General features: G+C 42.6%; 1 protein-coding gene across 2 annotated transcripts in view; it reads right to left on the reverse strand.

Moving 5' to 3' along the window:
- Positions 1-17,180, reverse strand: part of unc5a (unc-5 netrin receptor A) — a 299,074-nt gene that overhangs the window by 102,737 nt on the left and 179,157 nt on the right. For both annotated transcript variants that reach the window (XM_079501568.1, XM_079501567.1), the window contains exons 3-5: positions 16,385-16,528; positions 13,366-13,469; positions 5,887-6,067 (exon numbers count right to left, since the gene is read on the reverse strand). In XM_079501568.1, the coding sequence (XP_079357694.1) occupies positions 5,887-6,067; positions 13,366-13,469; positions 16,385-16,528 (429 nt within the window). The remainder of the gene's footprint in view (positions 1-5,886; positions 6,068-13,365; positions 13,470-16,384; positions 16,529-17,180) is intronic.

Here is a 17,180-nt window from a genome sequence, read left to right on the forward strand (position 1 = left end):
AGGCATTTTAAGTAATTTTAGCCACCGTGGACGCAATATTTAGCACACTCAATAGTAACAGAATCCATTGCAAAATATATTTTATCAATTATTTGGGTTTTCAGCCATACCTATACGTATATTTGAGTCTGTGCAAACAGACCACTAGGGGGTGTACCCAACACGTTTGCACAGCTTTTTGAAAACATTATACTCATACCTAACACCACGCCAAAATTTAAAAACCAAATCTTGGTGATTTCTTACAAGACCCTGGTGATTTCTTAATAGCCCCTGCTATTATTCCTAAACTACTTTTCTTTACTATATTTAAAATCATTTCTGAATAGTTCAAATAGCCAATCTACAAGCTCACAACATGTCGATGTAGATTGGCTATTTTAACTATTCAAAAATGTTTTTCAAAAGTAAAAAAGGCAAAGTAGTTTAGGGATAAGGGCTTTAGCATGGACACAAATAGAGCCCTCAGTCCATCAGTCACTGTCCATGGTGCTGAAGAGGCTGCATACAGTACATGTGATAATATCTATCTTTCTTTCAAATTTGCAATTTTGTTCAAAATGTTCTATTGTTGCAACCGTTTCCCTGACACCTTTGCACAACATGCATGCTTGTACAAGTACGGCATTAAGTAAAAAAGAAAGAAAAAAAAATCTGCCCGACAGCAAGGGTTTGTTGAACAGAATGCGGGTCCTGTCCAGTCACTCTATGCTACGCTTTACGCTACGCTATCTTGGTAATACCCCCTTCACCTCCCCCCTGCCCCGCCCCCGCAATGCTGGTCGTGGCTGAATCATTTCCTCTCCCTCTCCCTCTCTCGCTGTGCGATTGATTACCCACCACAGCCAAGCAAATTGCCAGGCAGCTCAGGGCCTGATTACCTCCTTCACAGCAGCCTCGTTAGAATGCATCTCTGCCCTGCTCCTGAACCCCTCACTACTTATTATGACTTACAGGCAAACCTAAGAGTCCAGAGCAAGGAAACCCGCTGCTCTTTTAAGTAACTACATTGTTCTTGGACACTGACAGCAGTGCATGGTGGACAAAGTGTACAAGCAAGTCAAATCATAGAAATAGTATTCTAAAGTACAAATGATGTGACACTTTCCAGAAGCAAATTCTAATTTTCAAAAGAAAAGTGAAAATAGCAGAGCTTGTAGATCAGCTAGTTTCACCAAGTGGTTAATTCATAATATATATATATTACATAACGGAGATAACGGAGTCAAAGTCATCAGCAAAAACAAAAAGTAACAGCACTCAAGTAAATGTACTTTTACACCACTAGCTGACAGTCATGCAATTGAAGTGTAATAACAGTGTTCCTGTTCGACTGTGATCCCCCCGCCCCCCCTTTTAATGTCAGAATGGTCATTTGTCATCTTGTCAAGTACAGCGTGATTGGGGAGGAAATGAAATGGGGGCAGCACCCCTGCAATTTGTTCAAAAAAAATACGTGCGGGTCGAACAGTGGGAACATTTTGATTGACAATAATAAGAAGGTAAAAGAAGCAGGGTGCTAATGGCCCGACGTGATAGATTTTTTACTTGACAATGTGAGAGAATTCAAAGAGTGGGCCATTCATTCAACTGTGCAATAACAAAAAAACAAATGATTGTTAACGGGGAATAATTTTGTTCTCCGCTGGTCTAATTTAAATGTATTTATGTGCTGGAGGCATGTGCATTCACACATTAGCGCACACGCACGCACAAGCTCACTCTCCATGAGGCCTGAATTAATGTATTCCATTAGAACTGATTTACTGAGACATATTCCATGTACAGTATGTGTAGGTCCATCTGTGGCTGCATTATGGACCATACAGTGGTAGTAGCCACGCTGCGCTTGAACCTCAAAGCCCAACTAGAAAAATGTCCCCTCGGGGCACAGGTCTCCACCAGGTCAGGTGAGGAAATTGTGGCTTCCTGGTGGCGCTATAATAGGCCAATGTGAAAAGGGTGCCATTTCTTCTTATGCCTTTGATGGCAATTGGATGATTTGAGACATTTAGTTAAAAAAATGTGTTTTGCAAAAATCCACCTGTTATAACAGGCCAATGTGAAACGGGGGGCACGCTGCGTTCATGATTTGAGGCAATTTGTTCAAAACGGGCCAATCCTGCAAACCTTGGAAGTAATGTTAGCCAATTAGGATGGAATATGAAATATGGGACAGGGTCAGGGACAGGGTCGGGACCTCCAGGGGGGTCCCCACTAGATTATTTGGGGGGAGGTAAAGTGAGATTAAATTACTGTACATGAAAAAAGGCCATTACTGCATCAAATACTAAAACTAAAACTATACTATAAAAACTTGTCAAACATTGGCCAAATTGTCAAAAAAAATATAAGAAACTAGAAAAAGTGCCCCTCGGGGCACAGGTCTCCACCAGGATAATAGCATTTGTGATGTTTGGACAAAATGTGTAGGAGTAATATATGAAAAATCTAACAGATCTGTGTTGAACACTATAGAGACAGACAGTATACCGATTTGCGTGATGTATGGATACAATCTGTGCGAGTAATATAAAGAAATGTGTTGGCCTGATGGTGGCGCTATAACAGGCAGATGCGAAAAATGTAGGGCAAAGGTTTTTTCCTTGGCCTCTAGGGAGTGCGCATACAAATGTGTACACAGATCGGTGCAGTTATAGGTAAAAACAGGAATTGGCCTGTTGTAGAGCCACCATGAGGCTAATTTTACAATGTTTAAGTGGCATTTCTTCCTCTGCCTAGTGGGAATGTGTGTGCATAATTGCACGGAAATCGCACGCTGTGTTAAGATTTGAGATTTGATTTCAAAACGGACCAATCCTGCAAACTTTGGAAGGCAATCTTAGCCAATGGGGATGGAATATGGGGAAACGGACAGGTCCGTGTTGATCACATGACTATAGAGATTGTGTATACTGATTTGCGTGATGTATGGATAAAATGTGTAGGAGTAATCTACAGAAATGTGTTTTGCAAAAGTCGGCCTCATGGTGGTGGTATAACATGCCGTTGTGGAAAAATTGGGGCAGAGGTTCGTCGTTGGCATCTAGGGAGTGTGTGTGCAAAGTTTGGCATCGTCTGGGCCAACAGTGCCAGAGATTAGCTGTACACGGACGGACACACACACACACACACACAAACGGACGGACGGACGGACAGAGTGCAAAACATACACTCTCCCCATGCCTTTGGCCTGGTGGAGACAATAAACGTAATATACTCAAGTACATAACGTGACGTACTTGACTATATCATGCATAAGTTATTCTCCACCATTGCCTGTTTGCATGTAGTGGGGAATTAAGTTGAGCAGTAATGTATGCAAAGTGTAGTAGTGTTGGTGCCCAGGGAGCGCTCTGAGCTAGAAAATGTGCTGTTCCATTGCATTTGAATAAAGGTCAGTCTGATTATCAAGAACAAGTAATACTTTTCCGTACGTTGTTAATTCAATTTCCGTTTTCGCATATTGGATTTACCACGGGGGGGGGGGGGGGGGGGAGACATGGCTATCTATGGCAGCCGCTGAGATTGAAGCATCCGTCTGCTTCGGTGGAATGGATGCTGGCAACATTTTAAATTGTGCTAATGATTGTGCAAAATGCATATCCTCTCCTCTTTAATTTATGCGGTTATTCATAATGCAGGAGATGTTATCACGCTACATGCTGGCACTAGTGGGATCAGTAACATGGGGAAGCATCGGCACGTTTTGATCACATGCATTCCAATTGTACATCATTATTAGCAGCATCTTACGAACAGAGGTCATCACGGACACATGTGTCCGTGGCAATGACTTTTGTTTTTACACACCATTATAATTTTCTTACTTTGATCCTCAGACCCAATTAGTGAATGTCAAGTCTCCAGGTTTTCTTGCGAATATTTATGACACTTATTTACTATGACACTCAGTGGCGTGCACAGACATTTAGAGGGGCAGGTGCTCAAGTTAAAAAAGGGCACCTTGTGCAGCGCGTGGAACCGGCCGGTTGCCTTAATCCATTTTGGGCGGGAACCCCTTTTGGTGTTAGCATTATGTTATGCTTTAGCTATTGAAAAATAGCAGATCTACAAGCTCATAGCGCGCCACCGAGTGGCGCGCTATGAACTTGTAGGTCTGCTATTTTTGAAAAATCAAAAAAAAAGTAGAAAAAAAAGTTTTTTTTTCTTTTTTTTTCAAAAGGGCACATTGCCAAAAGGGCAGGGGGTGCTCTAGCACCCCTAGTGTATATCTGTGCACGCCACTGATGACACTATGGAACATTAGGAGTCCACACAGTGGTTCCCTTCTCTAATGTTTTATTTGCAAGGACGCCCTTAACTCTGAGAGTGTACAATTGGAACCAAGAACACTCTCAGAGTTACAGACTATATATGGTCATTCAGGGCTATAGCTCTTTGTGTTACTGCTAATATTATTGTCCGCTCATTTTGTATGTCTGTGGGAAAAATTGCATTTTTACAAAAATGTCCAACACAAGCCAGCATGGCGATGATGACCCTTGCTTACGAACCATTGACAGTAAAATGACGATCACAATAGAACAACTCCTTCTCTTAAAGTTGGCATAGGCTAACTTAACTTCTTTACTGCCATTTAGTGTTCAAAAACTTTGACTGCTTCTCTGCCGCTCGTTCACTCCAATGCTACGGAGATTGTTTTTTTTCCGGGTTAAACAGGAAGGTGAGGGCTTCCGGAAGTGGAACGACACCACACAAGACAGCCCACAGCCTTTAGCTAGCAGTACAACCAGCTACATTTTCTCAGCGATGCGATACAAAATCACAAATGATTTATGATCGTCGGGTGCGCGCCGGCTCACCATGGACAGCTCTCTAACCTTTGGAGATACGGCACTTTGAAAATCAGGTTATAATGGAGGCTCAACAGAGCTGGATTTAGAAATCGCATCGCTGCTGGTGAAGGAGGAGGGCTATACTACCCGGAGCAAAGCTAAAAGGTAAACAGACGGACGGCGCGTTCATATATACAGTAAACGCTTGTCTACGCTTATAAATGTAGCTAGCGGCAGAGAAATAATTAAAAGGACAACCATTTTCAACCCATCTCAATATAATTGGTCCTCCTCACTAATGCTCATTAGACGGCAACATTTCTGTCTACTCACTCTGGCCCCTTTTCCACCAGGGTTGAACCGGTTTGGTTCTTTTTTCCCGCTTATTATTGAACCAGTTCAGAGTGTTTCCACTGAAAATGAATTAGTTCAGAACCCTAAAAGTTGGTTCGGAACTGGAACCAAACAATGGCTGCCGGTTCAGTGAAAGCACAAAGAATCTGGTAGGTGTCATTTCATTTCGGGATTTATTTATTTATATTGACACGTATAATTCTTTCTGCACAATTGTATTTATTCATTCATGGATATTCGCTGTCTTTTAGGAGAAACACAATTTCTGTTTTTTTTTTCTCTAACGCTGGGAAGAGAAAATAAAATAAAAAAAATAAAGCAATCTTGAATATTGAGCGAGGAGGACCAATTATATGAAGATACGGTTGGAAATGGGTGAAGTGCTACTTCAAGTAAAAAAACTAAATTGGACGACTTCTTCCACCACCAGTCGAGAGAGAGAGAGAGAGAGAGAGACAGAGACCTTGCAGAGAGACCACGCAATGGGGTAAAAAGGGGTTAAAAAATAGAGGGGAAAAAACGAGATACAATGAAAATAAATAACCTGGACTCGAGGCAATTTCATGTGAACACACCACAGCCAAGTGTTGTTATGTGAGGTCTTATCTGTTGGGGACCCTGCCGAGGGCAGAGTGCTGGCCGGTCGGTCGCCAGGCGGGTGCGACTGCGCCCACATGATGAACAATGAATGAGGGATAGATGGAGAGAGGTGATAAAGCGGCTCTGCCCTTACCGTACACCAGCACTGTGGCGGAGCTGCTCTTGCGGCGGGCCACTATATTCTTGGCCACGCAGGTGTAGTTGCCCGTGTCAGCCAGGCGGGCCTGTTTGATGATCAGATTATGGTCGTCGGTGACGAAGAAATTGGGGTCGCTCACCGGGTCAATCACGTCCTCGTTCCGCTGCCACTCCACCTGAAAATAAAGAAGAAAAAACAATATATATCAGTGGTGGAAAACGTATCAAAACTGCAAGTAAAAGTCCGGAATTAAAAATGTACTTAGAGAAAAAGTACAAACGTATTGGTATCAAAATGTACTTAACCCATTTTGACCTGAGATCAGATTCTAAAAATGTCTTCTATATCCTGACAGTTTTCTGAAAAAGCTATGTTTCTATGTCAGTCGTTCTTCGATTTTTCAAAAATAGCAGACCTACAAGCTTGTAGCGCGCCACTCGGTGGCGCGCTATGAGCTTGTAGATCTGCTATTTTTCAATAGCTAAAGCATAACATAATGCTAACACCAAAAGGGGTTAAAGTACCAAAAGTAGAAAGTGCTCATTATGCAGAATGTCCCATTTCACAAGTTTTCAAATGTATGTACACAAATACACATCTTTTGAAAATAGCCGAAATGTATAAAGGGCTGAAGTGGTTAATCAATGTATATGTTTTGTAATAATAATCAAAATCTACAAAGTAACTAATAACTAACGTTTTCAAATAAATGCAGTGTAGTAAATTACAATTTGGATCCGAGATGTAGTGGATAGAAGTAAATGTATTGGGAATTGGAAATGCTCAATTAAAGTACAAATATCTCAAAATTGTGCTTAAGTACAGTAATTAAGTAATGTACTTAGTTACTTTACACCACTGAACAACGGTGTAGACAATACCCTCCATTACTCATTATTTTATACACGTATGTCTATGAGTATGTCCAACAAATCTGAAATTCTACATGAATACTACTTACTACACTTTTGCTGTTTCTTATATTATTTTACGACCTACTGAGACAAAGTGTGGGGGAAAAAGGGATACAATCGTATGTACACATGTGGAGGTAACAGACAAAGAGAAGCCAGGTGGATACACACCCTACAGACAGAACAAAGGGATGTTTTTTATAAAGAAAATAAAAAAACACAATTAATTATAGACAAAGTTTGGTTTGGGATGTGTCTTAAGGTGTGTATTCAGAGAGGTGCGGTGTCCCTGTTGTGTAATAATATGTATTTATTTTGTGATGAAATTAATTGGTTTTAACATTAACTTTTCGACTGGTAGTGTGCATTTTGTATTTATTTAGGAAATCAGGAATCAACGTTTTCGACCCCTCCGGGTCTTCATCAGGAATGATTCGAGATGAAGACCCCAGAGGGGTCGAAACGTCGATTCCTGATTTCCTAAATAAAACTACTGGGAGCTTAAAGAACGGTGTGCGGACTTCCTACCTTCTTCCTGTATGTATATTTTTGTCCTGCACCCGTCAAAATTTTTTAGATGTGCGTGCTTCCCGTTTGGATGTTCTCTCATTTTGTATTTATTGTCTTACTTATTAGTAATTATTACTTACTTATATAGCCTATGGCGGGGGGTTGGGCTTATATTATTGTGAAGAATTTGTGAAGAGGCCCAGCAAAGCCCCTTTTCTAGACGGACCGCTTTTAGTGTCACACTCAGGTCCCCTCTATAAATGTGTCCCAATTGTTGCATTGTTTTATATACACGCTGAGGAAGGCTTGACGCCGAAACGCGTCCGTGTTTTGTCTGTCTGTCCGTGCTGCACAATGCAATAAATGTACCTTGAATGGACTTCGGAGTGCTGGCTATTTCTCTTTTAAAATGCACACATGCACCCGTACTTTGTACCATTGCATTTAAATCCAGAATATAAAAATACCCTACTTTGTCATGCTACAGTGGCGCACAAGTAGCGAATATATTCGTTTTACAAGCTCACAACGCTTAGCAAAGTGACGCGCCATGAGCTAGCTTGTAGATCGGATATTTTAGCTATTCTTAAATGTTTATAAAAAAGGAACGGTTTCGGACATAAGGTTTCCACGTGACATACAGCAACGGTAACAAAGGTTTCTATACAGCCAAGAGCTGCTACAATAACATATTGGTTCACAAAAGAGTCTTTGAGGAGGTTCTAGGCAGGGGGTCCCTGCGGAAACAGTTTGAACACTGTTCTCCCTATTTTATTTCTTAGTTTATTATAAAAAACAGGAGATCAATAAGCTTACAACGTCTGCAGATCCGATCATTTCAAAACATGTTGACAAAGCTTCTTAAATGGGGGTGCCTGGCACAAAATGGTGGTCCGCGGCCAAATGCAATCAATTTAAGGATCCTCGACATGGAAATTATTTTGTGTGCTACAATAGCACACAAAAACTCTCCCCGTGGCACTGCTGCAAATGGCCAGAGATCATATTTTGACAGTTCAAACGTCAAACAGTACAGTATGTCATGTGATACCTACACAAGACACCAATGTTACATTACCTATGGAACTAAATTATTTACTTTCCCATTTCCTCTTTATGTAGCCCTGTTTTCAATACTATAGCAACGATATTTTTGATACATTTTTAAATTGAAAGTGGTTAAGTTTGTCTGTTATAAATATTGAACCAATAAAAAGCATTAATTAGCTTGTGACTAAATAATAACTGCATTGGATCCATTGGAACAAAGGTTCCTGTTTTCCTTTACCTGAAAATAAACGGATTTGGTCAAGTTTCTAAACCGACAGCAACAATTTAACAGTATATATTTCTCTCTCTCTAGGTTGTCCTCATACATTTGTTACACTGTAAGTTACAAAGTTACAAATGTACTACTGTATATCAATTTATAGCATTGACATTTATCAATTTGCATCTCAACAGTGTACAAATGTAACCCTGGAAAATTGGAACAATTTGCAGGGGTGCTCGCCTTTCATTTCCTCCCAATGACACTATACTTGACAAAGTGAGAAATGGCAATTGTGACCTTAAACGAGGGATAATCACAGTAGAAATAAGTGCTATTCAGAGAACCTGTTGAACTGCTCTCGAGGCCTTCACATAGTGTGTGGCGAATAAACGACACCAATATGCAAAACTTGAACATTTAAGTTGATGCCTTTACTTGTGGTGCCGAAGCAACGAAACAAATGAATAGAAATGAATAAATTAAAATCTGATCACTTCACTTAGCTATTTCCAATCTCATCTTCTTAAAATTGGTCCACCCTAATGCTCATTATAATATGGTACAATTTCTGTCTACTCACTGTCTCACAGGAGGGCTGTGGATAGTTCAGAAACATAATTGACTCACTCTGTCTCAGAGGAGAATTGTGGACAGTTCAGAAACCTGTCTACTCCCTCTGGGTCTCAGAGGAGGGCTGTGGACAGTTCAGAAACCTGTCTACTCACTCTGTGTCTCAGAGGAGAATTGTGGACAGTTCAGAAACCTGTCTACTCACTCTGTGTCTCAGAGGAGGATTGTGGACAGTTCAGAAACCTGTCTACTCACTCTGTGTCTCAGAGGAGGGCTGTGGACAGTAGAGAAAACGGTCTACTCAAGGCCTATTCATAGTTTGGATTTTCGGTGGTGAGGTGACCACCGCTCCGTGTGGTGAGGTGACCACCGAAGCGGTGGTTTGGATGTCGCCAATGTTGTGGTTGGATGAGCGGTGGTGAGTAAAAACAGAGAGAAGGGCTGGGGAGAGCGGTGGTTTGCTCTTCACCACGGCTCAGTGACGTCATGTTGTAGTTTTGGGTGAAGCGGTGGTCACCTCACCACCGAAAATCCAAACTATGAATAAGCCTTCACTCTGTGTCTCAGAGGAGGGTTGTGGACAGTTCAGAAACCTGTCTACTCACTCTGTGTCTCAGAGGAGAGTTGTGGACATTTCAGAAACCTGTCTACTCACTCTGTGTCTCAGAGGAGGGCTGTGGACAGTTCAGAAACCTGTCTACTCACTCTGTGTTTCAGGAGGGTTGCGGACAGTTCAGAAACCTGTCTACTCACTTCCTTTCTCAGAGAAGGGATGTGGACAGTTCAGAAACCTGACAGCCTACCAGTGACATCATCGATGCAAGTTTGGCCATTTCAGACAAGACACTTTTCAAAAATGTGATTAATGCAAGAACAATGGCTTCTATTTCAGCTTGCTAACTTTCCAGGAGGAGAAGTGTGCAGTTTATGCTGAAGGTGCCTAAAACCAATTCTAAGCTGGGAGACTGTCTTCAGGGTGTATGCTCCATATATATGGAATGAATGTCAAGAACAGTTAGATGTTCTTTTGCTATTTTTAAAAGATTTTTTAGCTGACCTTATATTGGAAGAAGGCAGAATATATTGGAAGAATATATATATTGGAAGAAGCCGCGAAACACATGCATAAATGGTAAATGGTGCATTTATATAGCGCCTTCATCCAAGGGCTTTACATACTGTAGATTGTGCATTACATTCACCCATTCACACACACATTCATACACCGATGGCGGCGGAAACCATGCAAGGCAGCAACCAGCACATCAGGAGCAATTAGGGGTTCAGTATCTTGCTCAAGGACACTTCGACACTATAACTGTGGGGGAGCCCGGGTTCGAACTGGCAACCTTGTGGTTGCCATCCAGCCACTCTACCCCTGAGCCACCGCCACAGCCACAAATGCATGTGATTTGCCGGGGCGTAACACAATCAAGAATGACACTTTCTGCGTTTGTGCGCCCAGTGAATGAACGCTTGTGTTCAGTACACCGGCGCGCACGTGCCCCCGCTCAGCACGATCGCCGCTGCTACACAACTGGATCTACTATTTTCAAGTCACCTCCCGGCTCCCACCGAGTCGTTAACTCTTATCTCATTTATTGCAAAATTAGGATCTAATTCACGCCAGCATTTTTTCCATTTGAGCTCTTATTTTGAAAAGCCGCATTTCCGGTCCACTAGCAGTAGACATAACATAGGAAGCTGAACGGAGCTGGACAGGCCTTGGTTACAATGTGATTCCAAACCGGAGCTCTGGAGAGCTCCACATCGCCGACTCTGTGCCGTCATTGCGATTGAAAGAAACGGATAGAATGGATTATTATGGCGACGACGATCTAAGATGGACGATCCAGTGCTGTGCTAACAACATAGCTAGCTAACCGGCTAACGTAAGTAGCATTATGGCTCGATCGATCGAATGCACTATAAAAGCGCAATTGCCATTAATCAACAGCAATGGCGTTAAGCGTTAGTATCAAAATTAGGCTTCAATTGGCATTAATCAACGGCAATGGCGCTATAGGAGTTAAGAAATTGTTGGACCAAAAACACAAGCGGTTGAAATTGGTGACCTATGAATACGGTTTCGACGGAAGCAACAGCTGTACCTATTCGAAATAGCCTCTCGCACGGGGCCCTGCCAGGCTGCGGGCCCTGGTGCTTAAGCGCCACTAAGTTCCATTGTTAATCCGGGCCTGTATGCACCTGCTTTTTGTAATATTTGGTTTTAATTTGTTTTTGTTTTTATATTTTCTTTGCGTTGTCTATGTCAATGTATGCAAAATCATTGTTGCAAATGTTCCTTCTTGTACATTCTTCTTGCCATTGAAAAAGAGACCTTGATCCATTCCAGACTATCAATGAGACAGAAACCGGTGGCATCTTATAATGAGCATACTTGAGGATACGAAGATAAGGCTGAAAATGGCATTTCATTGTGTGCTATGTGTATATTACAGTCCTCCTCAGTCTCTCACAATAAGCCAGCACAGATGCCCCCCCCCCCCCCAGACACAGTGTGTGTGCGTGCGTGATTTAAATTCATTGTTCTGTTCAAGAGTGTCGCGAAAAGATAACTCACAATATCTTAAAATCAATCGGTTTCATAAATATTTAAGTATTAACAAGAGCCTGTGGCTAAATAACTATTACATTTGATCCATTGGATCACATGGTTCTTTTTTTCCATTCCCTGAAAACCCCTTGACAATAATAAGGCCTTCCCTCTCTTTTTTGTTTCTTTGCTCTGTGCTCTCTCTGTGGAGATTCGAGGATCTCCGATGTTCTATTCTGCTCGACATTGTGTGTCTGGAGCCTTCTTCTTCCTGGGCCTGTCCAGGCTGTCTCTCCACTGCCTGTACAGTATATACTGTACTGTATGCTACAGCTGCTGAGGGAGCAGCTGTAGCCTCTGTCTGCCTCCTCTAGCTGGTGTTGTTGTGTAGAAGGCCTTATCACCTGCCTGGGGAGGAGACGACGACTACTACTACCACTACCACTACTACTACTACTCCTACTACCACTACTACACCGCAAGATATGAGGCTAGAACAGCTGGCCCAGAGATGAGGCTAGAACAGTCCTGACTGGACCCAGAGAGAGGGAGGGGGGGGGGGGGGAGAGAGAGAGAGAGAGAGAGAGAGAGAGAGAGAGAGAGAGAGAGAGAGAGAGAGAGAGAGAGAGAGAGAGAGAGAGAGAGAGAGAGAGAGAGAGAGAGAGAGAGAGAGAGAGAGAGAGAGAGGGGATAAGGGTAAGAGAAAGCGGGAGAGACAGAGACAGAGAAAGAGAGACGACTGAGAGGGATATTGAGAGATGGAGAGACACGGGGCAAATAGAGCCATTAATTATACATGGTCTTTACAGCTGCCAAACAGGGAAGTGAAGCATCCAAGCTTCTCCCAGAGTGATGGGATCAGAAGACGTGATCTATGCCTTTTCACACACATGTAAACGACATCATAAATCAGTAAGTGGGAATAATTAGAGGCGTAATTCATCCGTTCATGGGTGTCCCTTCCCTGGGTGTAGGACGAGGGATGGGTGAACCACGACATTGGTTCTTGAACGTTTCATGACAAAGATGTGCTTGTTTCTGTCGCAAAGGCTAACCTGGCAACCCTGGAAGAGCTCACAGGGCTTTGGGCTTGTTTTCATAGACAAAGGCTAACCTGGCAACCCTGGAACCTGGTGTGCGTGTGTACCAGTCTATGGTGTGTCCCGTCGGCACGTTACTATAGTAGTCTATAGTAACCATAGAACAGAAGTCTCCCTGTCTCTCCAGCTCTTTTAATAAACACAAAATACATTTTCATTTGTGTTGCAAATTACATCCAATCAGGAGAGAGTACCCATTTATCAGCATCACTTTTGGAGAGTTCCCGTTCCAATTTGTCTATTCCTCTTTGTGTCATCACTTCAAATTTCTGTAACCTGTGTGAGTTTTCCCAACCAAAAATGCATTTTCTTTGTTTACTAAAAAGCAACTATAGCAATGAACAGATTACAGATTACAGAGCAAAGACATTTGAATTTATTGCACCTTTACTGCACTTAAATCAAACAATCCGAGTACATCCATCACTGCTGTCCTCCTAGTGCATAAAGGGTAACCTGGCGGCGGCGTTACAAACCTATAAATATGTGTGAGCCAGTTGTGGAGCGTGTGTGTGTGCGTGTGCGTGTGCGTGTGTGTGTGTGTGTCACCTCGGGTGGTGGGACTCCCTCAGGAGGATGACATCGCAGCAGCAGCTCCTGGTCCAACGCCACCTCCTTCCCCATCGGCTCCTCCTCAAAGTTCTTCCTCAGGTCTGACGGGAGCCCAAAAGAAAAAACATGCCCGTTAATAACACAGGGTTCTCACACACTTTTACCCATGAATTTCCAACACGTTTCCAAAATATTTAACCCAATTTCCAGCCCATTCAGCGCAATAATGAGTCTCTTACACTCCTACAGTATGGGCAATGCCCGAAGACAGGCAGTGTAGCAACAATAAAGCATAGAATATAGAAAGCTATAATTCTATTCCAGATTTTGTGCCAAATAGCGTTTGTTGACCACCAAGTGTCACTGTTGCGCAGCCTAACACACACACACACACACACACACACACACACACACACACACACACACACACACACACACACACACACACACACACACACACACACACACACACACACACACACACACACACACACACACACACACCAGGGAGGAGGGCTTGTACAGTACAGTACAGTACAGTACAGTACAGTACAGTACAGTACAGTACAGTACAGTACAGTACAGTACAGTACAGTTACAAACCTTTTCCAGGACTGGAAATGTTTTTCTAATTTTAAAAATATTTCCAGGAATGTCATGACTGTGGGAACCCTGATACCACCATGCAATGTTGAGTCCCTCAGTGCTCTATACCAGGGGTTCACTTTTTCATGTCAAGGATCCCCAAATTGACACTAATCAGCCCGTGGACCCCCATTTGAAAGGATATGCCAGGGACCCCCTAAGAGAATATGTTTACGGCTCCTCCAGCAGTGATTCTCAACCCGTTTAATTTCAAGGACCCCCAGTTTGACATTAGTCTACAGAGTACAGAACCCCATTTAATGGCATTTCTATCTCTGGAACCCCAATTTATATTGTAAAATCGATGTTAATTTACAGACCCATAAGGGTCCATTTGGTTCCAAACTATGTGGGGAGTCGGGGACCCCCTGGAACTCCCTCAAGGACCCCTGAGGGTCCCCGGACCCCACTGTGGGAACCACTGCTCTATACGAGCACTTCAAATTAAATGTTTCTGCCGAAAATGGGCAGATCTAGAAGCTTACAGCGCGTTGTGTAGCTTGGACGTTTTCCACAGAATATGGATGCTGGACGGGGTCAGCCTGACCGACCGATTTTGGAGGATCCTATAGGTCACTGAAAAGATTCCATTCAATTAAAGTAAACAAAATAGCCAATTTATGAGCTAAATCCTGAGCTTGTAGACCTGCTATTTAAAAAATGTCTGAAAACGTTTCAAAATATTCACCTACAATGACATGCAATAGTGAAAGGTTCTGTACATACTGTACAGTTGGGTGCCACCGATATTGTCCCTTATCATTTGACCCATTTAGGCCTGACCTCAAACATTTTAAAAATCCTTCTAAATCCTCCAGTTTTCTGAAATAAATATTTTCACGATTTTTCAAAAATAGCAGACCTACAAAGCTCGTAGCGCGCCACTCGGTGGCGCGCTACGAGCTTTTTCAATAGCTAAATTATAATGTTTAAAACACCAAAAGGGGTTCCCGCCCAAAATGGGTTAACTGTCCTTTTGCACAGATCACGCAAACCTCAGCAAAAAGAAAAGGACAATATCGATGGCCTCCAACTGTACATTTATTATTGTATGTGTACGTTTTAAAAACGTCTCAAATGGCCGCGCTCGTCTCTGGTGGTTTCAACGCATATAGGAATTAACAGGACGAATGCAATGAAATATTCACCACGTAAAATGGCTTCTGCCAAAACCTTTCAAAGTCTGTCTGTTACTGTCTGAGTTATTAAGGTTTCCAGCAGACTGCGCTGATTTAATGCACAACCACCTGTGTTGTAAAGCTGCCTCCTAGCAGATGTACTGTATTAATGTCTCTCTCTCTCTCTCTCTCTCTTATTCTCACATTTTGCGTCGTACAAGTGGATTCCAAGCTGTGCGTGATTCAACAAACTTTGTAATCAGGATAAAACACTGAGGTCCATCAAACTGTAACGACCTCTGTGGTCATTTGACATTTTATGCCATCGTTAAGACTTTCCTCACATGAAGCAGAAAATAAATCGCCCACGCATTGCACGCAGAAAATTAATTAAAATATATGCAAGTAACACTGTTATGCAAAGGGTGGAACTAAGAACATTTACTCTGTAGTACTGTACTTAAGTACAGCATTTCCATGTCTTTATACTGTACGTCATACTACTCTACTACACCGCAAAGATTGTGCTTCGGTGGATTTGGACACACAACCTCCTCCGCATTGGTGTGCAGGCCCTTTACCACTGTGCCATGCGAGCGCTTGAACAGACACTCTAAAGCAGGGGTGCCCAAAAGGTAGATCGCGATCTACCAGTAGATCACAAGGTCTGTACAGGTAGATCACATGACATGCCCCTAAAAAGATTTTAGGGGCATGTTTTTGGCATCTGCCACTTGAATTAAGGTGACTTGATTCATTGATTGACATCAAAAAGGGCCTGGTCAGCTCAAACCCACAATGCAATATGTTGTTTTCAAGAGTGTTGCTGTGCACAAACAGCAGTAGCATTACAGATTAAATACAAAAAACGACCTACCTATTCCATTTCTTAAAGCCAGCGCCGCTATTCCATATTTAAATTATTTTCAGCAATGGTATAATATTATTTTTTCGGTAGGTAGATCTTGTTGAGCCAGTCATTTTGAAAGTAGCTCTCAAGTCAAAAAAGTGTGGGCACCCCTGCTCTATAGCAATGAGTACAGAATCAGAAGCTATTTAACACTTGTTATAACAAAGCAATATCACTTAGCCTTAATTGAAGTACACTTTGCTGCCAGATATTTTCTACATTGTGGAATTGATACTTTGACAATAACAACGTAAACAATCCGAGTATACTTCTACCACTACACTTCTGTTATGCAGTAAGAGCTTATATGTATTTTTTTAGTTTGAAGGGTCGTTCCACTCACAGGCGATCCTGATGTACGCTTTCTGACTCTTCTGGGTTCCCGTAGTGCTCCAGGCCACACACTGACACCAGTACTCGTCCAGACCGAAGACCTTCTCCACCTGCTGCCTGGTGATGTCGATCTTCACCTGCATGATGGGCAGCGCTGCAACAGAAACACAGGACATGCCTTACTGTACATCTCATCCTGTATGTATGACACTGCTTCTCCTCTTTCATGTCAAGGACCTCGATATGTTCCAGCCACACGCATGCATGCACACAGACATCAAAGGGGGCTTCAGACCCTGACTTTTCACCCATCTGCAAAAAAGTGTCTATCTCCAGACCATGCATGCCGCTTTTCACTATGCCTTTCCATGCTGTACCCGAAACCAGCATTCCAGAGAATTGCCTTTTCTTTTGGCGATGATTTTGCTATAGCAACTTATTTTGCTGGGGACCCCCTGGAACCCCCTTAAAGACACCCTAGGGTCCCCAGTCCACACTTTGAGAAGCACTGCTGAATGTGGAGAGCAAATAAGGCAGGAGCCAACACAGTTTCTTCTGTAACATCTAATCTGTTGCCTCGTGATTGCAAACTGATCGACTTTCAAATAAATTCATAGGCAATGTTAACCATGCAAGCATCTCTCCAAAGAAAATACTGGAGGAAAGTGCATTCCGTTGCGGTCGGGCAGAAACCTTGCATCTTCATATTTCAACTTGTTCAAATTAATGCCATACTATGTGTTGTATGACGGTGTCATGCAAAAGCGGAAAAGGATCGTCGATGTGCAAGCTCACAACGCATCGTA

Source organism: Electrona antarctica (assembly GCF_951216825.1).
Source record: "Electrona antarctica genome assembly, chromosome: 1".
Taxonomy (NCBI): domain Eukaryota; kingdom Metazoa; phylum Chordata; class Actinopteri; order Myctophiformes; family Myctophidae; genus Electrona; species Electrona antarctica.